General features: G+C 36.2%; 1 protein-coding gene across 1 annotated transcript; it reads right to left on the bottom strand.

The window, feature by feature from the left end:
• Positions 1-250: 250 nt before the first annotated feature.
• On the bottom strand, positions 251-27601 carry caps2.L (calcyphosine 2 L homeolog). Its single transcript, XM_018241796.2, has 19 exons — positions 27330-27601; positions 25963-26041; positions 23884-23927; positions 22257-22302; positions 21322-21435; positions 20986-21018; positions 20713-20895; positions 19179-19301; positions 17098-17165; positions 16173-16286; positions 15108-15182; positions 13662-13757; positions 11059-11152; positions 10514-10632; positions 8764-8840; positions 6115-6269; positions 2283-2402; positions 1830-1926; positions 251-881 (listed from the first exon to the last, which is right to left on the bottom strand). Exons 1-19 carry the CDS (start codon positions 27335-27337, stop codon positions 706-708), a joined length of 1821 nt encoding a protein of 606 aa, XP_018097285.1. The 5' UTR covers positions 27338-27601; the 3' UTR covers positions 251-705.
• Between the last annotated feature and the right edge of the window lie 62 nt (positions 27602-27663).

Consider the following 27663-nt stretch of genomic DNA (forward strand, 5'->3'; position numbering starts at 1 on the left):
ATGGGTGCTGACTAAGAAACCAGCTTTATTTAGTTTTTTATTCGACATCTTTCCAGTTTGCAATTTCAGCAATCTGGTTGCTAGGGTCCAAGTTACCCAAGCAACCATGCACTAATATAAATAAAATATTGGAATATGAATAGGAAAGGGCCTGAATAGAAATATGAGTAATAAAAAGTTGCAGATACAATAAATGTGTAGCCTTGCAGAGCATTTGTTTTTTGTCTGTGACCCCCATTTGAAAGCTGTAAAGAGTCAGACCAAAAAGGCAAATAATTAAAAAAAACTATAAAATAAATAAATACATGAAAATTTGCTTAGAATTAGCCATTCTATAACATACTAAAAGTTAACTTAAAGGTGAACCCCCCACCCCTAAAAATTCTTATCTCAGGACTGAGAATTGACCCATCAGTTTAGGCTTCTGAATCATCCTTCAGGAGAGGTGTCAAGGAAAGTTGGAACACCAGAATATTTGTTGCTCACAGATTAGCACATTTGTATGCATACATATTTGCATTTTTAATTTAATCTTTTTTTATAAAATGAATAAATGTAAGTACTCAACACAACAACATAATAAAATATATTAGATGTCTGTCACAAGTGAATATTATTGCTATGCCTATTGCAAAATGACGTTAAACCTTCTGTGGAAACATTATTTCAAGATAACTTGATATTCCAACAGTATTCATCTCCCTTCTAGATTCCCCAGGAATTTCTTAAAATATTAATGAAATCATTATCACTGAGAATCTCAATACTCAGCCCTTCATAAAAGTCTTCAAATTCACAGTAAGAAACTTCTTTGGGATTTCTGCAAGCACCTTGAAGAGTTTCCAAGAATGAAGATAACATTTCCTCCTCTGATGAATTACCTGAAAACAGAAACAAAAGCAAAACATTTTTTTTTCCTTTAGAAGTTCTAAGGTATAAATTATGCAGGATATGCAATTTTAAAATGCCATTATTATTTAATTGCAGCTCTCATGGGCCAAAACTCACAGACATTGAATCATATGAAAATCACTTCTAATGAAATATATTTAGTAATAAGTTTCAGTTAGCTGGTCCCATGCATGTGAAACATTGAATACCTAGAATCAGTGGTTACTTTAGACATAAACAAATTAGAAATGGTACATTTTATTACCCACAACTATTAACTCTAATATGTGCCATTCGAATGACAAAAATATACAACAGGACTGATTTAAAAAATGGAAAAATAACAAATCAAGTGGTATAATGATTATGTACGTTTAATACAGAAGTAACACATTTCAGGAATGACTGAATATCTCTGGTACTTTAGCTGTTATTGGTCTACATCTCCCACAACCACCCCCTGGCTAGTTTAGCTAATTAGGGGATGCAAATTAATAACAAATAATTAGGTATGCTGTTAATTATACTGTATATAATTTAGTGTATTCTTTTACTGCTCCCAACAATGTCTATTAATTTATTTCCTAAGCAGCCTCCATTTTCCCAGTTAAATTCTTTGACCAAATATTTTAGAAGTATATAAGGGATTGAGTACGGACACAAAACTAGGGACCTAATTAGGCAGGAAATCAGAATAGAAATTTGATAGACCCATAGGGCAATGGCATACAGGCAATCTAGAGAATTGTGTCCCTGTTGCCATTCAAATCCATGAGCAAGTGACAAAACTCAGATACAGGTACAGTATTTAACTTTCTGTATCGGAAGTAACATTTAAATATTACACAGGTAAAAATGAATAAGGGTGTCTAATGTTAAGCCAGAAATTATATAACAGAAAAACATTATTTGTGTAATTATATGACAATTTTGCTAACCTGACAATACTTGTGGATGTTTCCTGGCACAGTAGAACTTTCTGATGTCTATCATAGGTATTATGCCAGACTTATTAGGATCCAGTTTCATAAAAGCCTATAAGTAGAAGACAAATGCAGTTGCACCAATAACATGATACATTATATCAATCAACATAAAAATAGCACAGGCTTATGTCATATTTTTGATCACTCTAAGGCAGCCTTAGTTAGGCTAGTTCTTAAAGGAGAATTCAACCCTTTAGCAAAAAAAAAAAAAGCTCAGCATATAGTAAGGATGTGTTTCTCTGTTTCCCTCAGATGATACTGCACTGGGGCACTTATTTATTAAAAGAAGACTGTGGCTGTGCTTGCCTACTAATTCTGATTTTGTAGGAATATGTCAGCATCACTTTTAATTAAAATGAAAATTCCATGAGCATGTCTAATAGTAACAAAAGAAAAGAAATTTACTTTTCTGACAAAGGTTTTTCTGTCCTCATTCATCTCTCCAATAAGGGCTTGAGTAAATTTTCCATAATCCAGTTTCCCCTCATGCTTTTCATCAAGTATACGCCAGAAAGATTCAAAAATCTAGAAGCAGAAAGAGGTTAAATATTACTATGATCAACAAGGAGTTAAGATGAATTGCAAAACTGAAGCTCAACAAAGAATTAGGTTAGAAAAGCTATAACCCAAATAATGATGTTTATAAGAGAAGATTTATGCCTCTAAAATGTCCAAAGTAGTACATTATCTTCTTTATTGTTGAATCTCATATTGTGGGGTGCTGTCCGTTACCTGAGCTTAGGGACCACTATATACAGTATATAGCCAATATAAAATTCACAGCCAAGGTTAACTTAAAAATATACTCAAATTCACAAGCCAGCATAGAAGTCAGTGTAATTCTGCATTAAGAATCAGCCTGCAAAGTCAGCTTCTATGAGGGATGTAACGTCATATTCTCTAAAGAGTTAATGAACTCCAACTACACCAATTATGGGTAGTTGGCTTTATTAAAAGTTGAGATCACTTTTTTTTTTACAAAAAAGAAGACTATCTTGAATTTATAATTTCTAATCACAAATTTTAAAGATTTAACTAAGTGGATTGTGGGAAGAAAAAGAGCACACCTTTTTATTTCCCTTGAGCTTATTTAATAAAATAGTGAAAGCTGAATATACCGGTACGTTTGTAGTTTGTTGCAGAAGAAAAGTTGCACGTCAGCAAAAACCACATTGTTCCATTCATTTTCAATGAGGCTGAAAATCTCAAATGTTTAAATAAATTGGGAAAACAGATGCTTGACATCTATAGAAACATGGCAGCTTTTTTTGTTGAATTTGATGTGTTTGCACATTTATTCATGTTTGCGGTTTGCAGCAAATAATAAAAACTGCCAAATCTATTTTTGTACCAGTTAACTGAATTAGTAAGAGAATAGTATAAAATCTGGACTTTTGTAAAGTACAAATCTCCAGTATTTCTTTATGTATTTCTTTCATTGTGAGATGCTGTAAGATATAGTTTTCAGGGCCACATTCTTCCCTTTGATTGTAAAAAAAAAAAGGGCTAAAAAAGGGGGAAAAGGTACTTTTTTATTTGCCGAAGGTGATTTCTGCATAACCCCAAAATATAAATTTTCACAAAAGGGCTAATTCAAAAACATGAATTGCAGTAAAACTCAGCTGTAAATTATATAATTACATAGAGATTTTTAAACTGTTTAAAACCTGATAATAAAATAAGCAGCTGTCGCTACACCATAATGTACAATACAATTAGCATACATGACTATTCATGCACACAAATTTTTCTGCATTTGCCACATGAGACCTGAGTAAAAGCCAAATATAGCACCTACTGATTCATCAAAACCATGCTTGAAAAATGTTAATATGTATGTTTATTTCAGTTTCTCTTGCTTCTGCCTAGCAAGATGCCAATCAAAGCTGTTAAAATGAGACATAAAAAGCCTTACATTAGTGATGAACTATCAGGATTCTGTTGAGAATCACAGCCAAAAAACAGAAAAAAGAATTACAATGCAGCCCTATCCAGCCTGAACTTGAATGTGGATGATTGAGCAAAAAAATTTACATATGGAAATGGTCCACTTGAAACACTACTGATGCGCATCAATCAGGTAAACATTTGCAAATAATGGTTAGGAATACATTTGATTTAAACAGATACTGTCATGACAGTGTAACCCCTTTTATGATAATGCAATTTAATTACAATTTTTATGGTTACTTTATGTACTGTATGTACTGTATACGGCACTTGGTGCCTGAATCTGCCTGTGTCACTTCCAATAGAATTCAATGAAAAGCCACCAAAACATGTCAAAAGTAAGGCATCCCCAAGTGATTGATACCCCAGGCTGGTGATCATGTTAGCAGAAAACTGCCCAATTCCGGTGTTCTTCTCAGCACATAGAGTGATGCTCTTCTCCTGCTTCCTCTTCTTCTTCCTCTTTCTTCCCAAGGGCAGTGAAAAGTTTGGCTTTTTTGTTAAAGTTCGGCTTTACACTATACTGTGCATGAACACCTGTGCAAAGAAAAGAGCAGCAGGAAGATAATTTCTCTGTGGTGCTCACTAGAAGAACCCTGGGCCAGGCCAGTCTTCTGCTGATAGGAGCAGCAGCCTGGGGTAAGTGAATACAATCACTGGGGGGTGCCTAGCTTTTGCATCCCCCAGTAATTGTTGCCTGTCCTTTACCTTTAAGAAGGTACGCAGTTACCATTGTTTCACTCCTTTTTAGTCTTCTGAAGTATATTTATTTTCTTTTGTTTTAATAGAATTTCAGATGAACACATTGTTGCAAAAAAAAAAAAAAAAGAAAGGTGTTTTGATTGCCAATACTATTCCTTAAAACATCTCTGGAGATAAATCTGTAGGAAAAGCAATGGGTTGCTTCCCATTGGCTAAAATAAAAGGTTCTGCAAGTAGACCTTGAATGTGATTAAGCTCAGTATTTAATCTTGCAATAAAATTCTGATCTATAAAACAAAATTATTTAGAAAAATTAAAATCATCTTATACAGAGGAGGGCTAAAGATTTTTAACTGTTAGCTCTAGGAATAAGGGACCTGCTTAGTTTGTACGCTCCTTGCTCTTGTCTCCTAGCATGTGGCAGTTAATTTGTGTATAGTTATTGCAATGTTAATCCTCCTTGTTTGTACTGTTGCTGTACTGTAAAAATACACATCGCTGCTTATTTGTCATGCAGCTGAATCAACTAACTTCAGAACTTTTGAACTGTTTCTTGAATGTGGTGCTGAAATTTGTTGCCGACATTCAGAAATGGGGATGGAAAGGGTGTAGCGAATGGCACAATAACTGAACAAGACTATTTTTTGCTCATATACATAAAACACTAATATACATTATTTAATCTGCTGTTAAGAAGTAATTGTTTATCCAAATAAAGGTAAAACAGAAAATAACAGAGGCAACAATGTGAATTCCTCATAATTCTATTTGAATGTTGTCTTACAGAACTAGATTTTATGCAAAACGGGTTGTTTTCAGTTTTGCCTGCATAGTGTAACTCAGGAAACAGCAGCTGAAAATGGCAATATATAAGTTGAAATGACTGACCTATGTTTCCACTAGTACACCAGTTTCTCGTAGTTTGCTTTACAGTCAATGGCAAGGCAGTTTTAGATGCTATTTAACCTGCTGAATATGCCCTGAATGCCTTTAAGTTAAAGGTCTCTATAAAAAAATATTGCATAAAACAGCTCATATGTAAAACCCTGCTTCATGTAAATAAACTATTTTCATAATAATATACTTTTCTAGTAGTATGTGCCATTGGGTAATCATAAATAGAAAAAGGGCCGTCCCCTGGGATCTACGACTCACGGTGCATACAAACAAAGCAAACAAACTATACTTGTTAGGTCACATGAGCCAATTAACAGACAGAGTTGTGTCTTTTGCTTCAACACTTCTTCCTGTTACAGTTAGAGTTATAGTATTTCTGGTCAGGTGATCTCTGAGGCAGCACACAGTCCATCACTAAATGGTGGTTCAAGGCAAGAGATGTAAAAGGACAATATTTACTTAAATATATACCAGTTTGATTCTTTTAATATGCCACTTAATATGATATAAATCTGTTGCTTAAATGTTCATTTTGGGGGTATAGTTTTCCTTTATTGTAATTTAACTTACTCTAACCACATAAAACTGTGCCTGTTCCCAGACTACTTTGTTAAAACAAACTGCTGGTTGATCCACAATTTAATGGCCAATTTTTTCAGCCATAAAGTAATACATTACAAAGTCAAACCTCCTCTGAAACATCCAGGTGGAATACTTTCAAAGCCTGCTTGAATTCAGTTTTTTGCAGAATGCCGTCTTCATTTTTGGCCACTTGTCGAAAGTATTTTCCTAATCCCGTCAATGTTCGAACGCCTCTGTTTTTCAGTTTTTCTTTCATCATATCTGGAAAACAAAGAATGGAATTCAGACAGTTTAAATATGAAGTTTATACCAATCACAGATATTTGATGTTTTACAATTATGTTTATGCATCCTACGCTGCTTCTCTGTTAATATGATTTAAACAATTTATGGACCAAATACATGGTGGTGCTATGGAGAAAATACTGCATTTACTAATAAGAATAGAATAATTAGCCATGGCAGTGGCAATTATAATGTCTTGCATTCAAAGCACTGTCTGTGCAATTCCTAGGTTGGATGAATTTTGCTGCTCCTGTTCAAGCTCCACAGTTCTTAACCATCTCTGTACTTGCCAATATTCTATAGTAAACAACAATATTATAATTAGTAATATATTCCTTTCCAATAGCTGCCATATCCCCAGGACTGTCAGTGACGTGTTGATTTGAGGAAGTAGATTTCGGCATCAACTGTGATGTTAAAAAAAACTTCACATTTATCCAATACGTGAAAACTAGACATGCAACACATGGAGAGGGAGTCTACTGTATGCAGTTATGACACCTAAACAACTCTGCAGAATGAATTAAGATGAATTGCAGAGTAATGCATTACATCCCCTATTTAATCAGTTGTATTTACCTTTACTATTATATGAGCTGTTAAGGTCACTTTTTTAATCTCCTTATGACCTCTAGTGGTCATTAATGATAATGCAAAAATAATTAATTTGTATCCTTTTTTTATGTATTTTACAGACTAAATAATACTAAGGAAGTAAGTGCATATTCATATGGATATATAAAAGACTAGTCACAAATTTTTCCTCTTACGATAAAAAGACAACTAGCCACTGGTTGATTTTAACAGCAGTTTCATTAAAAAAATAGGCATACCTGGAATATCGATTGGCTGCCAGTATTATTACTATTTATTCATATAGATTTGATTTATTCAACAGCAGGGATTATAAATCAGTTACATCAGTCCCTGCCCCAGTGGATCTTACATTATAAAGTCTGCATATCATTTGCACACTATGGTCCATTCACTATAGCATTTTATAGTGAAGTCTACAAATTACACTCCTTTGCATTTTGAAAACATCAGTTGTTTCTACAATCCTAACATTTTACATGCAACAGTATTTTTATATTCTAATCATTATTATTCCAAATTTTTTAAAACAGTGAGTCTTGGCAAGCAGAAATCAGCATTTTCCATTCAATTCTGTTCAGTGAAAATTATGATAATTTCATTCAACCTAAAGAGAAATCTATATAAAGTTGTATTCGTTAGAGTAGGCGGGCTTATTTCAGTTTCTGAATGCCCTTATAATCTTCTTAAACCATAAGTGTATTGTCCATAACATACCTTTTTGGGATATGGAGAGTAATCGGTTGAAAAGATGTTTCCCAACTTACTTATTTTTGGGACTTTAAAGAGGTTGTTCACTTTTGAGTTAACTTTTAGTATGATGTGAAGGGTAATATTCTGAGACAATTTGCAGTTGGCTTTCATTTTTTTATTTGTGGTTTTTCAGTCATTAAGCTTTTTATTCAGCAGCTCTCCAGTTTGCAGTTTCAGCAATCTGGTTGCTAGGGTCCAAATTACCCTAGCAATGCATTGATTTGAATAAGAGACTGGAATATAAATAGGAAAGGGCCTGAATAGAAAGATGATCAATAAAAAGTACCAATAACAATACATATGTAGCCTTACAGAGCATTTGTTTTTTTTAGATGTAAGTAACCCCCATTTGAAAGCTGGAAAGAGTCAGAAGTAGGCAACTAATTAAAAAAATATAAAAAATAAATCATTAAGACTATTTGAAAGGTTGCTTAGAATCAGCCATTCTATAACATACTAAAAGTTAACTTAAAGGTGAATCAGCCCTTTACGTTCTGAAGCCCTGTCGAGTTTTCCGTGCCCCGCACACCCTCCCCCAACCCGAACCTGGCCTGGCCCACTCAGTCCCCTCTATTTATAGTCCCACCCCTTCCCTCTGGTGACATTATGAAAGGGGCGGGAAGTCTATAAATTGACATGCTGGAAGCCAGCAGTGCCACCCGAAGATTTTTTAGACAGCTCGAACCCACCCGACCAGCGGGTAAACCGAAATTACAGTTGTATTACAACAAACAGAATACCATAGTGTGCTCATTTATCAACACTGGGCAAGCTGGCCAGTAACCCAGAGCAACCAATTAGAGATTCATTTATTCTAATCATATTATATGTTTTAGTAATTTTAGTAATCCATTGCAAAAGGATATCAACAGGGAGACCAAATCTACACCACTGCATTGTTTTGGCTTTACTGTGCCGGATATTTTGTATTGCAGAGGTAAGACTAACTTAAAAGTACTGAGCTCCCTTGGTTTCATTTTCAAGAGAACCTGTTTTGCAGACCAGAGTAAAAATGTGGTAATTATCTTTTTAACTGTGAGGTCGCCAACTATTTTAAGACAGAAAACCAGGGTGTGTCATATTTTATAAAAATATCTGCTAGTATACACACAGATTTACTTACCTTGCATTGCCCAGAACACATTGTCCTGATTGCTCCAGTGCAGACCACAGCCTAGCTGGTTTTCACCAGAAAACTCTCTAAAATAAAGCAGGTACATTAAGGTTAATTTAGATTTCATCAGAATCTAACCTTGAATTTATTTTGAAACTTCAGATGGAAACTCAAAGCTCTTTAGGATAATGTCACAAGGGGCACTTTGAACACTATGTTAAAAAAAAAACTAAAGCTGCTTCACACAGAATTTCATTAAATTTGTTGACCTAAAAACGCTTTATTTGTTATTAACGAATCCACCCTAGAAGTAAAAATTGCTTTGGCAAATTAAAAAAAACAACACTTTTCTGAATTGTATATATACGTCACACACCTTCTTGATGGAATCTACTGCAATTTTTCCTTAGCATGCAAATCAGATTCAAAAGCACCAGTTATGACCCATGTGCCCCCCCTCAAGTCACGGATTGGTTACTGCCTGGTAACCAATCAGTGTAAACCAACAGAGCTGCAAAACAGGAAGTAGTGTTCTGGCTATTATGTTAGACATCCAGCCACTCCAGTCTTTATACATTACATTTTTGTCTAATTAACTATATTGAAAACTTTTTATTTTGCACAGCCTATTAACCCAGTTTTTATTTTTATACTGAACAATTCCTTTAAGGTCAAATGTAAACCATGTAACTATGAATGCTTGAAATGTTTTCTTTAAGTTTTAACTCATTTTTATATCTACAAAGCATATATTTGCAAAGCCCAATACCCAAATAAAGCAAATGGATTATTATGAAAAGGAGAGGGATTGGAGCAGAAAAGCCTTGCAATATTTGTAATACAAAAATACCTTAAGAGTGAGAATTAACAGCAGGGTTCATGCCCAGCATAGGGTTAAATTGTAGCAAGGAAAGATGTCCTAACAAACGAGTACACAAAGAATGCCACTGGTAAATTATCTTGCACCAGACTTTTAATTAGCGTTTCAAAAAGTTTTACATGTATGCAAATTACTCCAGCACATCTTCCTTGGTTCACATCCTTACAATAAGCATTCAAGTAACTGTACCAAAAAATCTTTAATCCTTGTTTTTGTCTCTGTTTGCTTTTCATTGATCATATCTTTGTAATGCAAATGGTGTATTTATTCTTTTAGTAAGCAATACATGCTCCACATCTATATTGGTGGACAAATGTAAGATTTTATTAGATGAGTTGTTATTATTGGAATGTATTCAAGGTTATACTTGATTAAGATACTCATATCATTATTGATACATGGGGGAATCTGATTTCTTGGTTGTGATTTGATAACCAGGAAGGAAACTATATTTTTTCCTTAAAGGCTGGAGGTTATGATTCTTTCGGCATGTGTATTCTGTCAATCAATATAGATGTGACCTACATCAAAATGTATTGGTGACCTTCCTCAAGTTCAGTTAACAAATGCCTATGCCATAACAGATTACTTTTTTTCTTTTTAATAGAAAAGACAATTACACTACAACCTACACTACTTATTAATTATAGTTAATATGTAGTTGTCAAAGAGGGTATGACACATGAATGTCACCTAATATTGTCCGCCACCAATAATACTGTGGTGCCCAGGCTTTACCATTTTTGGGGTCTATTTTTTACACACACAATTACATTGTGTTTGATGATCAGGCACCAACCCATGCTGGAATTATGGGAAAAACATTTCATTATGGGTTAAAAAAAATTGCAAATTCCTGTATAGGAAGTTCACGTTTACCTTAAGCAATTCATAGCTTTCTCATCCATTGATGTGATTCTAATGCTTAGTATTTGATTCTGCTTCAAACTCTCTGGAAGAGTTTGATGCTCCATAGTCAAGAAAGTGAGATTCGCTCCCTAAAAATAGAAACATTGAGTTAATATTGCAAAATGAAAGCAGTTTCAAACAAAATTTTAAATAATTCAGTATGCTTAGATTACATATAAAAAATGCCTCTGTGTCTGAAAACTGTAACCCATAGTAAACAGGCTATAAATAAATGTTCCCAAGATGTTGCTAGGAACCATATTATACAAACATTCTTACAATTTCCTAAACACTTTTGCACCTTGGGGATATGTGTTTTCATACTGCACTGTTTAAAAGGTGGGATTCATTTAGCATGGTGGTACAAAAGAATTCACTCTACTGACACTTTTTCTAACTTGCAATTTTTCTTCCAGTAAATGCTTTCCTTGGGATCTTACACTTACTACCTCTTCCTTAAATGCTTGCTTAGGTCTCGTTAAAAGAATAGCAACTTTTTAAAATGAAATACTTACAGTACAAAAGTCATCAAGTTCATATAGTTTTCCTGTTTTCGGTCCACAAATATGACGATAAATATCCTTCTGGATGAATGGTAAGGCATTTGTCCTTAAAGAATTGAAGACATATTTTAAGTTTAACTTACTATGATAAAGTCTCTAGTAAAACAGTTATACATGTTGTTGATAAATTGTAATATTGCTTATTAAGGGCTAGCTATACCTATTCAAAATTGCTGCTCAAAACTACTTGGTAGACATTTAGTTCATTTGTTATGGGATGTTAAAGTTTAAGTTAATATAACAGTTGACAGAAGTCAACAGATTTCTAAACTTCATAAAAAAGAATGAGCATTCCAGAAATATACTGCAAAGCAAGTCTTTGGGACAGGTTTACTATACATTGAATTTTGTTTAAAAATTACAGTCAGGAATAGTTAATAAATGTGATAATTTTCAATTGCTATGAATCCAGTTTAATCACCAATAAATGTGTCCCTATGGAAAAAAATCCTTTTCCACTTCACTACCAATCGGTATCATTACAGCTCTATACATGCTACAAATGGTTCATAAATCTGCCTCTGAATTCATACTGCTGTTATATTTTTACCTCTATGACCTCGTATGTAAAGCAAAACTAAGAGATAAGGCAATTACAAATACAATGAGGTCGTTTATTGAGTCCAATACAAGACAATAGGTCAGTGTGTCACCTAGGTGGTACACGAATGCTTACTAAAGATACCCCCACATAACATAAGTTTATATACCCATTTTGATGTCATAGATGGGGTGATAAAAATGGGGGTATACAGATACCATACATGGTGTGACTCCTCCTTGTACATTATATGTCTAGATGATTTGCTTAGCATTACATGTTTTTCAGAATATATTGCAACATATTATTCCTGGTTCTAAAGGTCTGTAGCCTCGTAAACATCTGTTGGCTAAACATAGTGCTTGTGGTAATGCCAGTAATTGAGCAACACTTCTGCAAAAGGGGCCCCAAGAGACATGCTGACATTATGCTTACACTCTGGAATCTAAGTAACAGAGTGGAGATCATTTATTTGTATGGCCTAGTATAAGTTACATGAATGACCATTGTCCACAGTTGACCATTAGCCCTTATAGCCCATCCTGCCTTGGACCTTTTAGCGTTATTGCGTCATAGATGGTGGGGGTAATAGATATCGACCCTCTGACAGGAAATAGACTGTTCCAGATATAAAAGAGATATAAAAAATATAAACAATACCCTTGTGTAATTTTATATTTACTGTAAATTTTGTGTTGGATTGTAGAGGACCACAAATTAATGCTTTTACAGTAGAAGCTTAAAGGGATACTGTCATTGGAAAAAACATTTTTTTCAAAATGAATCAGTTAATAGTGCTGCTCCAGCAGAATTCTGCACTGAAATCCATTTCTCAAAAGAGCAAACAGATTTTTTTATATTCAATTTTGAAATCTGACATGGGGCTAGACATTTTGTCAATTTCCCAGCTGCCCCTGGTCATGTGACTTGTGCCTGCACTTTAGGAGAGAAATGCTTTCTGGCAGGCTGCTGTTTTTCCTTCTCAATGTAACTGAATGTGTCTCAGTGGGACATGGGTTTTTACTATTGAGTGCTGTTCTTAGATCTACCAGGCAGCTGTTATCTTGGGATAAGGAGCTGTTATCTGGTTACCTTCCCATTGTTCTTTTGTTTGGCTGCTGGGGGGGAATAGGGAGGGGGGTGATATCACTCCAACTTGCAGTACAGCAGTAAAGAGTGATTGAAGTTTATCAGAGCACAAGTCACATGACTTGGGGCAGCTGGGAAATTGACAATATGTCTAGCCCCATGTCAGATTTCAAAATTGAATATAAAAAAATCTGTTTGCTCTTTTGAGAAATGGATTTCAGGGAAGAATTCTACTGGAGCAGCACTATTAAAGGAGAAGGAAAGGTTAAAACTAAGTAAGCCTTATCAGAAAGGTCCATCTAAATATACCAGTAAACCCCCAAAGTAATGCTGCTCTGAGTCCCCTGTCAAAAGAAACACTGCATTTCTTTCTTTCTATTGTGTACACATGGGCTTCTGTATCAGACTTCCTGCCTTCAGCTTAAACCTCATTGCCCTGGGCAAGAGCATGCTCAGTTTGCTCCTCTCCCCCCACCCCTCCCTTCTCTACTGTAATCTGAGCCCAGAGCAGGGAGAGACTCAGGCAGGAAGTGATGTCACACCACATTAATACTGCAGCTCCTATCCTAAACAAACAGAGAGTTTCTAGAGCTTTTTACTCAGGTATGGTAAAACATTCTACAGAATAAATATAGCATTCTAGCTTGCACTATTGCAGCTAATCTATTGGTAATAAAATGCCTCCGTAGCTTTCCTTCTCCTTTAACTGATTCATTTTGAAAAAAATGTTTTTTCCCATGACAGTATCCCTTTAAATTTTGATTCTTTAGGAAACTGATCAAATTTGAGAAGATAAATAATGATTTGGTATTTAGCAAATTTTAGGGGGTGACAGATGAAGTATTAGTTTGAATAAGTATTACTTGAGAAAAATAATTTTATATACAACCTGTTTCACAAAACACAATTCTATCATTAAATGTACCTGTTTTTTCCGAATTGACGATATTCATATATTGTTACTGATTTGTCATGTGCAAAAAAAAATCCAATAAGTTCCCGGCAAGCATCACGTCCATTTCTGAAGTAAATATATAAATAATATGTTACTTAAAAAATTTTTGTAGGGTAACTGGATCCCCCACTAAAAACTCCCCATATCCCTTGGTGCCTCTCTCTCCCTGATGTACACACCTTGGTTAGAACATATTGAGCATTTCATATTTGTTTTCTGCACTGCAAGGATTCATTTCAGTACAGAAAAAAACCTGTTCAAATCCTCAGTGTTCACTTAGGGGCTGATTCATTAAGGGTCGAATATCGAGGGTTAATTAACCCTCGATATTCGACTAGGAATTGAAATCCTTTGACTTCGAAGTCGAAGGATTTAGCGCATATACTGCGATCGTACGATCGAAGGATTATTCCTTCGATCGAAAGATTAAATCCTTCGAATCGAACGATTCGAAGGATTTTAATCCAACGATCAAAGGAATATCCTTCGATCAAAAAAACTTAGGAAAGCCTATGGGGACCTTCCCCATAGGCTAACATTGACTTCGGTAGCTTTTAGCTGCCGAACTAGGGGGTCGAAGTTTTTTTTAAAGAGACAGTACTTCGACTATCGAATGGTCGAATAGTCGAACGATTTTTAGTTCGAATCCTTTGATTCGAAGTCGTAGTCGAAGGTCGATGGTCGAAGCCCATTCGATGGTCGAAGTAGCCCAAAAAATACTTCGAAATTCGACGTTTTTTTACTTCGAATCCTTCACTCGAATTTAGTGAATCGGCCCCTAAGAGTTCAGCATTGTTAATGAGCTCTAACAACTAATAGAGCACAATGGTGTTCCAACACACAAAAGCACATTGATAAATATGTTCATTATTTCAATAAATAAAATGGGGTCTGTAAATATTTTACTACAAATTCTGATATGTTGCACTGTTGTCTGAAATGAATATTTTATTGGGAATTTACATTTAAATTGGTTGTTTATGTTTGGTATGATTCTGATGGACATTTCTATGCAACCTTTTAACCAGTCTTCATTATTTATTTTTTATGGGTTTTGAATTATTAGTATTCCTGTTCTGGCTATTTACAGCCTTCTTATTTTTTATTGCATATATTCTTTTTCAGGCCCTTCCTTATTTGTCTTCCATTCTGACTTCCAAACTGCTGCGTGGTTGCTACAGTATTAGCCTGTAACATTACAAGCATTTTTTTTTAAAAAAATGCAATATAGCCTCTTTATACATTTCTTGCACATTTATAACATGACATGTATAATAGTTGGTCAGGTAATTTTCTAAACTCACTTATTTCTTAGGAGGCCTAATGCCTAACATAGTTTCTTGCAAATTTAAAACACTACAAGTAAGAGCAGAGTTTTTTTGGCTACACAAATATTTCGCAAAAATATATCATTACCTGCATATAATTCGAGCATCAAAACGCAACTTATTAGAAAGGATGTTTTCTGTTAAAGATGTACTTGTTTTTATCCTGTTTGAGAATAAAATAACATTTTACAAACCCAAGATACATCAGTTATAGAACATGAAGTAATGTGTGAGCAGTGGGTCTCTAAAGTTTAGTTTAGTTAAAATATCATTTGGCCATCTCAAAGCATCTAAACCTCTGAAAAGCTCTTAGATTTCAATGAGACCTGGGCAGAGATAACACAAGACTCATGGGTATTCAATATACCTTAAGGCTACAGAATAGAGTCTCTCTCAAAACCTTTCCAGAATCTCTTTTATAAAGGCTAGGTTGCTTCAGATGAGTATAAGACCTAGTACTGTCCAAAGTCAAAGAGTGATTTGAATTCTTCTCAAGAAATATCTTATCTGAGAGCATGATTAGTTACAAGAAACAATTATGTCTGTCTTACTTGAGACAGAAACTTAAAGATCAGAAACAGTAAGAGCAATGGAGTTGCGGTCTCATGACCATAAGTATCAACCTAGTCAACTTCCTGAATTCTGTTTATATATATGTTGTGTACCTGAGAAGCTTGATAATCAGACATGGATGGTGGGAGGAGAGGGCTATTCCAGAGAAGGTAATTTAATTTGCATTTTATCATGTTACATTTGATTCAACCCTTCTACGGTTTTCTTTTTATGCTTAGGTGCTCTAAAATATCAAAAAATGCTCAAAATATATGTGCATAAAGTACAAAAGTACATGAGTATGGAATAATGATAGAAATATAATACTAATCTTTTAATTATGCTGAGTTATGAGATTTATGAAAAATTAGATGTATGTTGAGGCAATATGTAAAAATAAATGTTGTCCACATAGTTTTATATAAAATAGATTTCTGGGAAGATGGTATCTCTATAGCACCAGTTGTTGAGGAACAGTTACGTGACATAATTTTGAGATTTTGGAGCTTATTAAACTATTTAACTGAGTAACATATTTCCCAGCTATATACATTCACATACACGTTTTTTAAAAAAAATATAAAATAACTATAAAAATTACATAGTGTCGTGCAGAGTTCTTTTCCTGAAGCGAAGAGGTGCAGATGAAAGGTCTCGCTGGCTGATGGCATTTATGGGAGTTCCTGCATTTTGCTCTGGGTCACTTATAACAGCCCTACAAGCAACAGGAAAAACAGGTTTCTCAGCAAATATACAATCCTTACAGCCAGAAAACAATATCAGATAGAAGATTACCCAACTACTTGAATTTTAATACACTACTACCTAAACTGCAATACACTTAAGGGCTCATTTATGATTGCAAATGGGCCCCCATTAGTGCTCATTCTAGGAGCACTTGAGTCCCCTTCTGGAGGCTGTGCTTTGCAGATGAAAAATCTGGTGCTCAGGAAAGAGTGCAACATTAGGGCACAGCGTTCAGCCCCGACAGAGAACCTTTTTGAGATGTGCATCCTACCGATCCTGCTTTGCATCTCAGAATAATGCACAAGGTAAGGGCAGGTAGGAGGAGGAAGGGGAGGAAGGCAAAGCATCACTTCAGGATTTTGCTGCATTGAGCCCTGTATCCCTGACCCCCATCCCCCACCCCAGCTCCACCACCAGATTTAAGCAGTAAATCTCCCACCGCCGGCTGGGAGGGGGATTTTTTCTTTTGCTTTGATCATTTTTTTCAATTATATAGGCACCTAAAGCCCCCCCCCCAAAAAAAAATAAGCCGAGACAAAGGTCATGGTTGATCTTATGCTTTAAAAATCTAGGAAAGCTAATAGACTAATGCAAAAGATGAAAGAAAACACTCAAGGGGGTATTTTTATAAACAATGAAATTGCAATAAAGATGTTCAATATCACTTTACCAAAAAATATTTTTGGTAAAGTCCAATGAAGTGCATGGATACAGTGGCACAAGCATACACTGCTGACTGAATAACCACGATTAACATGTTTAAGTGCAACACAACATACCTTGAAAGCTGATCTATCATAACTTGTTCTACAACAGCTTGCTTTCTTCTTTCAGCAGCAAGGTCCTCCTGAAAAAATACTGCAAAACTTACTTACTGCATTACTGCTTTTATAAACAACAAATTCATTTTTTGGATACTTAACAATTCAGTTTGGTGCATTTCACAGCACTTTTCCAGGTTTAAAGTAACTCTACAGGAAAACCACATTTCCTAGCGACATGTTTTTTTTCAAAGTGCAACTAAACCCACCAGATCGCTGACAGGAAAAGGGTTAATACCCTATTAAGCTGAATGCTTAGTTCCAATTTTTTTAAAAATCTGCCCCTACATTTTATCTAAAAGGTGCTCTTTTTCACACTCTTCGTTTTCCCACTGAAATGTGTTGCACATCATTTACTGAATGTTCATCTTAAAAAATTACAGGCTATGATGCTGAATCTCTGTTAGCATATTACAGCTCTATATCAAAGGCAATTTGTAATTTCTAAAAAGCTACAACACTATGTTGCAAATTTCTCACTCAATCCTGAAGTACAAAGTCACATTTGCAATAAAAGGAGGAAGTTCTGCCAAATGTGTTAACATTCTAGTCTACATATTTTGGCTGCGTAATTTTCTCCCATATCCCAAAAATTTACAGGCAGATAAACTTTCTCGAATTAACAGACTATGTGTTATGTAAATGTGTGAAGATTGCAAGCCCTGCTATGGTAGGGACTAAAGTTAAGTAGGAACAATTTCTGTAAAGTTCTCTCTAAGCGGCAAATTCCCTAAGCGGCGCTAATTCACTAGCATCCGATTCTCCCACATCGCAACACTTCGGCAGGCGTAATTTCGCCCAGAAACGCTAATTCCCTAAAATGTGAAGTTGCGTCCAGGGCGCTGAACGCTGGAGATGTAGCGAGATCGTTAATTCAGCAAGTTAGCCACTTTAGGGAATCTGCCACTATATCTGTTGATACCATATTAATAAGTGCTAATAAAACTCTTGATTGCCTGCTTCTGCCATTGGTCAAACTTTCATTAAGGAAAACTATACTCCCAAAATGAATACTTAAAGGGGAAGGAAACCTCGTCGGCGCTAACCCCCCTCCCCCTCCCGTGTATTGCCCCCCCTCCCTCCTCCCCCCTGGCCTACCCCTCCCGCTGGGCAAATGCCCCTAACTTGTTACTTACCCTTCTGCGCAGGTCCAGTCCAGGGAGTTCACAGGCGACATCTTCTTCCACGCGATCTTCTTCCTCCTTTGACCGGCGTTTTGGCGCATGCGCAGTAGGAGCATTTCGCCGGTACGGATCTACTGCGCATGCGCCAAAAGTCTCGCGCATGCACAGTAGATCGTACCGGCGAAACGATCCTACTGCGCATGCGCCGGTCAAAGCAAGAAGAAGATCGCGTAGAAGAAGATGTCGCCTGTGAACTCCCTGGACTGGACCTGCGCAGAAGGGTAAGTAACAAGTTAGGGGCATTTGCCCAGCGGGAGGGGTAGGCCAGGGGGAGGAGGGAGGGGAGGCAATACACGGGAGGGGGGGTGGGGGGTTAGCGCCGAGGAGGTTTCCTTCCCCTTTAAGCAACAGATAGTTTATATCAAATTGAATGACATATTAAAGAATCTTACCAAACTGGAATATATATTTACATAAATATTGCCCTTTTACATCTCTTGACTTGAACCACCATTTCCTGACCTGTGCTGCCGCAGAGATCACCTGACCAGAAATACTACAACTCTAACTGTAACAGGAAGAAGTGAGGAAGCAAAAGGCAGAACTCTGTCTGTTAATTGGCTCATGTGACCTTACATGTGGTTTGTATGTGTGTACAGTGAATCGTACGATCTCAGGGGGCGGCCCTTATTTTTTAAAATGGCAATTTTCTATTTATGATTACCCAATGGCACATACTACTAAAAAAGTATATTATTATGATAATGGTTCATTTACATGAAGCAGGGTTTTACACATGAGCTGTTTTACTCGGTATCTTTTAATAGAGACCTACATTGTTTGGGGGGTATAGTTTTCCTTTAACTGTTTTTTCAGACTGACCTTGGTAAACTAAGTAATGAAACTGAAACTTACAGCTTCCAGTTTTCTTAGACTTTGCTGTGCCGAGTATGGTTTTCCAGTGTAGCATTGCTGCAGGCGATATTTTTCATCCAAAGGTGTAATATCAGCAAATTTGTCTTCCTCAGGAATAATATCCTATTGACAGCAGCAAAGTAAAACAATAGATCATTATGTATTTTTGTTAGAAATTAAAAAAATTGTATATATACTGTATATTGTGCAATAAACTTTTGAAATGCATAATTTATAAAGCATAAGTGCCATTCTTCTATACTTTTATGGTAACTTGCATCAGAGGGCCATCATCGTTTATACTCGTTTTTCAGGGCCCACTCCAGGGAGCACTGCCAACTAAATACCACTTTGCTCCATCCTCCCTGGGGTTGACAAATGTGGATCATACGGTAAACACTATAACCCTGATGAAGACTAAAACTGAGCCAAAACATGAGTTCCTTGTGATGATCAAAATAAATAAAAATGACCTGAAAAGTTAAAAAGGTTCCTTTAACTTCTACTGGGAACTGTTAGATATTGCTTATGAGCCAGTCAACCTGCTCTCCAGAGTCTGTCCCCTTCACCCATATGTGGTCTGTAAAAGCAATTCTGAGCAGTGGTTGCTATAGGTGAAGACTAAGGGACATAAAGCCAGTGCCTTTTATTGGTACCGTCGTCTTCATCATGCTCAACAAAAATTACACGTTCCTCCCTATTTAGAAGCATGCAAACTAGAAGCTGACTTAGTAGTGCCTTCCAGCTTCTGCCAGGGGAGTAGAGTAACAATTTGGTCAATGGTCATCTCCAGGGAGCTTAGGCACTAGATATGACATGGCATAACATGATGGCCTCCAACCCTCTGCTTTACTCTGCATTTACAGACCAGGTATGGGGGAAGAAGGCAGACTCTTGAGGAGCAATTCATGTGACTGAGGGAATGCTGACCTGTCAGGATGAAAAGGCATAACCAGGTTTTACTGTCTATTAACACATGACTCAGCTATGTGCCTTCTGCCACAGCAGAAAAAACTGTTTTTCCAGTTCTGAAACATTCCTGTACATTCTTTTCAAGGTACTTTTCAAGGTCATAAGACATGGCGGCCTAAGTTGCCTATAGCACTTTGTAAATGGGCCCGTTATAGCAAACATTTGGTTAACTACTTTTCCAACAGAGACTTAGTAGTGTGCATTAATCAATCTAAAACAATAACCATGCATTATAGTGCTTGCCTTATGGCAGTTAATTATTGTTGTTATAAATTGTGAAATATACAAACACATGAAAAACTTGCTCTGCTTAATGTGGATTACAGATTACTAAAACTATTGCATACGACAAATGTGAAACAGCCCCAGTGATCAGTACCAGACTGGGGTACCTGGGGTCCATTAAAGAACCAGACCCCAAGGGCCCAAAACATGTCCAATTTACTAGAAATCGAAGAAGCCGACAGTGGGGAAGTGTATTTTGATTATTTAGTCTCCCTAAAAGAATCATGGTTGAGAAAATACGCCATTCGCCTAAATGAGAGCCAGTGTGTTCCATTACCTTTTGTTTTGTATTATGAGCAGCAGAACGTTGTGTGTCTGGCTGGGTTTTCTCCGCACATCTCAAAGTGTACTGCTTATAACTCTGCTTCATTTCTTCCTCATACTGCTGATATTTTAGCTTATATTTGTCAGATGGGGTAGGCAGATTCTCAGGAACATGCTTTACCTCAGTTACAGGAAGCTAGAAAGTAAAATGCCAAAACCACTATACAAACAAAGCAAAAACACTGTGCAGGAGAAGATACATTTGAAAGGGGTTTTTTTTTCCTACCTGATTTTTAACTTGGTTGGTATGCTTTGAAATCTATAGTGTGGAAACAAAACAGCATCATTTTAAAGGATACAAAGTTAAAGGTTATAGATACCATAAAAGATATTTGCATTTACAAAAAAAAGTCTTTATTTCTCTCTAAAAACAACCAAAGTGAAAAAAGTGTCCTGAAGGTGAACAACTCCTTTAAGTAAAGAGCACAACCGTCTGCAAGACATTCCACAAAAAAATTATGACTTAAGCTTGTGCCACTTTTTATCAATACAAGCCTGTGAAAAAGAAATATCTTCAGTGGCAAATACATCCATATTAAAGAAAGATATATTTGTAAATTACCTGCTGCCTCTGAGAATGCTGAGGAGTAGGCAATGGACTTCCCCAGCTAACTGTAGAAGATGAATCCGGTGGACCAAATCTTGGGTATCCTTTACTTAGAGGCACATAAGTGTCCTAAAATTAAATCAAAATGTATATATTTTCATTTGTTTTATTTGCCACTACTAAGAACCAGAGGAAAACGTACACTGATTGAAGGACTATGCTTTAGTGAGGAAAGATGGACTGTTTACTAACATACAGGGTAAATTATGCTCATGCAAGTACCCATAGCATGGGGGACTGCCAAAATGTTAGGCACCCCCAGTGATTAAAATCATGTACCTGATACCCTGGGCCAGTGCTCCTGTTTGCTGAACTGGCCCAGAGTATTGCTGCAAAAGTCCACCACTGCCATCAACTTCGGCTTCTTCCAACTTCTCTTGATCTGGTCATGACAGGTGCATGTGCAGTACAGTGAAAGCCAGCTTTATCACTCAACTGCGCATGCACCGGCCCACACCCGAAAATAGTGTTGTGGCGGATCAGATTCTACAGAAGTACCCTGGGTTAGTCAAGTTTCTGCTGGTGGCCCAGAGTATAAGGTAAGAAATTATAATCAAATATTAGGCTCCCTCCAGTGAAATATAGTTCCCCTTTAAAATTATCAAGCTTTTGATATTCAAGCTTTTTAATTAATATGTGAATATTCAAATTTGATGAGTTTTTCAAATTAAAACAAAAAAAACACAAAAATTCACACATTTGCCGTTTAAAGAATATGCTTCCCTGACTATAGATACAGGGGCAGATGATGCAAATTCATCTTCTATTTCCTGTAGCTTCTCTGACAGGCATGGCCTTTGTGCAGCTACACTGAGCAGATATATTGACATGAAAACATGTAAGTATGCATTCTTATACTAAAATCAACTTTGCTTGTTATCTTTACATACCTCATCATCTGAATCTCCGAGCTTTCCAAGGTCAAGGCAAGGCACTCTGTAATGTAACCAAGTATGGTGTATTATTTTTTAATTAGATAAATGTAAAGTAAAAAACATTTTCTGCTTCAAATATCTCAGTTACACCATTTGACAGAAGGGTATTCCAAATCAGTGACCTGTGTTAGATTCTGCTTGTTAGTCAATGAGCACATGTTGATGAAAGTACAATAAATAAATGGGAATTTAGTGCAGTAAGTAAATGGCCCCTTATGTCAATATCACCAACTATGGGGCCATTTACTTACCACACTGCATTTGGAGCCCCCCAAATTTCCCTGCAGTCAGTTGTGCAAAAATTCCCGTTTATTAATTGTACTTGCATTAACATGTGCTCCTTGTACTTCAATACAAGATCAATTTTGTCCAAAAACCAAAATGTAAAAGCTAAAGGCCTTTAATTTAAGTCATTAAGATACTATATAACTTCTATTAGCGTCACGTTATAAAGAAGTACATTATCTTTGCAATAACCAAGTTTCAAAGACTCATGTGACATCACCATGCAGTGTTTTATAAGAATATATTTTGCAGGTTATTAATGGCTACTGCATATTATAACTATATTAAAATCCACTGATGTAGGCAAAATGCTTTAAGTTATTATCTACAAAATGACTGGTGAAATATGTCAACACACAACTATAGTAAGAACCTAGGCACACGAGCAGTTGTGCAGGGTAAGTAAGAGAGCAGCTGGGAAGGGGCATTATATAAAGAGGAAACAAACCCAACGGCCCAGGCAAACCTGACCCCCCAAGCCCACTGAGGTTTGTTTCTTGTATAGTTACGCCACTGGCAGTGTCAAATATGCGCATGCACATTCGCTCCGTCTGCCTAGTAGACACTGTAATGTGCGTCCACACAATTGATTACTAGCTGGAAGAATATAGTTTTTTTTAAATGAAAGCTGTGAAGGTATGCTGTCAGGAAATCGTTTCATTCTTGAAAAATAAAATCCTATAAAGCATAACATTAAGGGGCACATTTACTTAGCTCGAGTGAAGGATTAGAATAAAAATACTTCGAATTTCGAAGTTTTTTTTTGGCTACTTCGACCTTCGACTTCGAATCGAACGATTCGAATTAAAAATCGTTCGACTATTCGACCATTCGATAGTCGAAGTACTGTCTCTTTAAAAAAAAAATTCGACCACCTACTTCGCCACCTTAAACCTACTGAGCACCAATGTTAGCCTATGGGGAAGGTCCGCATAGGCTTCCCTAGCTTTTTTTGATCGAAGGAAAATCGTTCGATCGATGGATTAAAATCCTTCGAATCGTTCATGTGGTAAATCCTTCGACTTCGAGATTCGAAGTCGAAGGATTTTACTTCGACGGTCGAATATCGAGGGTTAATTAACCCTCGATATTCGACCAATAGTAAATGTGCCCCTAAGCAAACCTTACAATTATTACTTAATAGGGTAACACAACAGAATATACTGTAGATATACTGTAGTCAAATAATTTTAATGATTCATATTATTTCTTATTATTTAAATATTACTGAAAAGGCCATACAAATGTATAAATTATATCATTCTGCAAGAGTACAAAAAAGATGGCATTTACTCACTCACTAGGTCGAGGTTCAGAAGAAAGCAGTTGTTTTTTCCAGCCCTACATAAAATAAATATATGTAATTTATATAATACAAAAAACATCAAGATAACAATGATGTCTGACAGCATATGCAAATTCTATATAAAGGACACCTGTATAATGTTATTGATTGCTGTTTAATTCAGTTAAAGTTGGTAAATTGTATCCGAATGCTTGGCTTTGTAAAGTGACTAAGGATGCTACCTTTTGCAAATGCCAATACTGGAGAAGAAAAAAATAGATGTGTGGTGCCAGAATTCCAATTTACTGGGCCTTTGTGTTTAAAGAGACAGTGAACTGTTGATGACATATAAGCTCTGTTTTAGACAGGCCCGGATTTGTGGCGAGTATTAATCAGGGCAACACTCTGCTTCTATATTAGCCTTGGGTGCACGATGAAAATTCCAAAGTATACTAAATAAGACCAGCAACACTGAGATTTCTTGTGATAGAAAATTAATGTATTAAAAGTGCATGTACAGCCAACGTGATGTTTCGGTCCCATTAGGGACCTTTCTCTAGGCAGAGGTCCCTGATGGGACTGAAACGTCACACTGGCTGTACATGCTCTTTTTAATACATTCACTTTCTGTCACAATAAATCTCGGTGTTGCTGGTCTTATTTACGATAGATATATATATATATATATATATATATATATATATATCCAAACAAAGATATATATATATATATATAAATGTCAAAAAAGGTCCGCACACATAGGACTTGGATAAAGAAGAAAAAGTGTAGTTTATTCAACGTTTCGGCCCAGTCACTTGAGCCGTCCTCAGGTCCTGAGGACGGCTCAAGTGACTGGGCCGAAACGTTGAATAAACTACACTTTTTCTTCTTTATCCAAGTCCTATGTGTGCGGACCTTTTTTGACATTTACATAAGATTGTTTTTTTGTTCCAGCACTGAGGCATCCATTTTGTGCTCTGGGTGCACCGACCCCATGTTGTTTATATATATATATATATATATATATGTAATGTGGGATGACGGCACACCAAAAAAAAAAAAAACAGCAACATAAATCTTAGAAGATAAATAGGAGGTTTATTGGACTGAACCAACGTTTCAGTTCCTCATCAGGGAGTGATGAAAGTTCCTGTGAGGAACTGAAACGTTGGTTCAGTCCAATAAACCTCCTATTTATCTTCTAAGATTTGTGTTGCTGTTTTTTTTTTTTTTGGTGTGCCGTCATCACACATTACATTGGGGTGTGCGTTCCGTATTTATTTATTTATTTCTCTCTCTCTCTCTCTCTCTCTCTCTCTCTCTCTCTCTCTCTCTCTCTCTACCTACCATGCAGAAAAGATTAAATTGGTAATTTAGCTTTAATTTAATTTTAAAATGTTGTAAAATGTCCTACTTTGAGAAACTAGCATTTGCTATAATTTTTACATTTCTTCTGTTACTGTTCTGTTCTGTTAAGCCCTCAAATGCTCTGTGGGTTATAACTCATCGTTCTTTTTATTATGGAGCAGGTAGGTTAATGCCTATATGTCTACCCCATTTACAAACAGATGTTGACCACCGGCAACACTATATTCATGGTGAAAACAAAGGTGTTTGCACTCCATTTAAAAGTGCACGGTGTGGTTTGTACCCATTTTAAGCTCTTAGCATCCTGCAGTGCACTTTATAAATGGTGCCTCCAATATTTTACAACACATGTTTAATCAAAATGTGATTAAACATAAAGAGGCCTTTTTCTCATGCTGTTTAAAATAATTTATGCTGTAGAAAAATGGGTGTTAAATAAATTCTAAATGTATTAAGCAGTGTATTTTTTATGTTGCCCCAAGGTCATATATGACATACATATTTTTTACATAGCACTTTCAAGCATGTGCTACGGTACTTTTTACACTGGACAATGTTTTTACACTTTGATGCCTGGCAATCAGATGCTGATTTGTGCCATATTTGGGGGGTTTTTTTACACAGCATGGTAAATACTGTAGGCTGCTTAGATCCAATATGAAAAGCAAGTAATCCTTACCTTGGAAAAGTTGATCTTTAATATGAAAAGCAAATAGTCCTTACCTTGGAAAGTTGATCAGCAGTTGGTACTTTTGTATGCCCTCTTGGGGTAGCAGACACTCCTTTTATCTCTAAATTCATACTGAGTATCACAAAATGAAATGAATAAATGATGATACATGCAAATAAGAGAATACTAAACTTATTGAACTTTGCACAAATTTAACAAAACTTACATTATTCAATGTATGGTGAACAAACTCCCCATTGCGAAGTAAACTGTTGCTTGTTTTACTCCCTTTAAAAATGGCACCATATGAGAGCTTTAAGTCCCTAGGTCCACCCTTCTGTAATAGCTATACAAATCAGTACCTCTGGTTTGAGTATACTGTATTTGCTAGAACTCAGTACCACCCAGAGTTCAAATCCAAGCATTCTGCAAATCATTTCACAATCAAGGCACTGATGCCCATGCTGCACAGAGAAAAATAACTGTAGTTTTGTAGTCACTACGGTGTTTATATATACAGGTATGGGACCTGTTATCCATAATGCTTGGGACATGGGGTTTTCCTGATAACGGATTTTTCCATAAATTTGGATCTTCATACCTTGAGTCTACAAAGAAATCGTGTAAACATTAAATAACCCCAATAGGCTGGTTTTGCTTCCCATTAGAATTAATTACATTTTAGTCGGGATCAAGTACAATGTACTGTTTTATTATTACAGAGAAAAAGGAAACCATTTTTCAAAAAATTATTATTTGGATAAAATGGAGTCTATGGGAGACAGACTTTGTGTAATTTGAAGCTTTCTGGATAACGCGTTTCCAGATAACGGATCCCATACCCGTATAATGCATTTACACTTCTCACTTTACTGGCTTCGTATTTGCTGTCAAGTCAACTGCCTAGGCTACCCTGTTCCTATTAAAATTTAGAATCCTACGGAGTAGTGATTATCATTTCCAATTTGGTGGCTGTTAAGTTGACTGACTTGGCTACCATGGAAGCAGCAGAAGTCACTACCTCTGTTTTTGGCCAAGAATGGATCCATTGTTTTATTAGATAAGGGCATTTTTTTTTTTTTTTGGGGTGGGGGGTTCTATCATATATAAATAACGTAAGTACTTCTTTACATTTGGTTTTAAATATCAGAAACATAATTTTCAGGGGGGCTGCTATAAGGTGGCATAGAAAGTCACTATTTAGTGGGCTGGTGGGGGCTGTTTGGGCCTCTGTGTACTTGAAATGCCAGGGCCTATTTTGACTCTCAGTCCAGACCTGATCAAGCAGCACTGTATGTAGCAGCCTCAGTCAACTCTTACAAACTGATTCAATCGTGTCAAGCGACTGGCTGCCACATAAAAAGGCAACATATTTTATTACGATTATGGACAAATATTTAATAATAATACTGAGACTTACTTTTTCATCGCTATTCCGGCCTGAAATTCTCTATTGTTGCTCTGTGCGCGATTTAGCACTGAGCAGTCAAGGATCGCACAGACAAGAATTGTTTGATCCGCTGCTACTACTTTGCGCACATTTCCAAACGCAAAAACTCTCTTTTCCCGTGTCTTCTCTTCTCATATGCAATGTGCGGTGCTAGTAACCATGGTAACCGCATTTGTGGTGACGTAAAACTGTTTGCGTTCCAGCGAAGGATCTGGGGAATCGATTGGTTGAATGCTTACTGTGAGTTGTTTTTTTTCCATTCCGAACGTGATTACTGGAGCCATAACGAGGCTTGATACGCAAA

Source organism: Xenopus laevis, chromosome 3L (genome assembly GCF_017654675.1).
Source record: "Xenopus laevis strain J_2021 chromosome 3L, Xenopus_laevis_v10.1, whole genome shotgun sequence".
NCBI classification, from domain to species: Eukaryota; Metazoa; Chordata; class Amphibia; order Anura; family Pipidae; genus Xenopus; species Xenopus laevis.

Coding starts and splice junctions, on each gene's coding strand:
- caps2.L (XM_018241796.2), bottom strand. Junction 15,183..16,172: donor AGAACTCTGCACGACACTAT/GTAATTTTTATA, acceptor ATTCTCAAACAG/GATAAAAACAAGTACATCTT. Junction 13,758..15,107: donor GATGCTCGAATTATATGCAG/GTAATGATATAT, acceptor TATTTACTTCAG/AAATGGACGTGATGCTTGCC.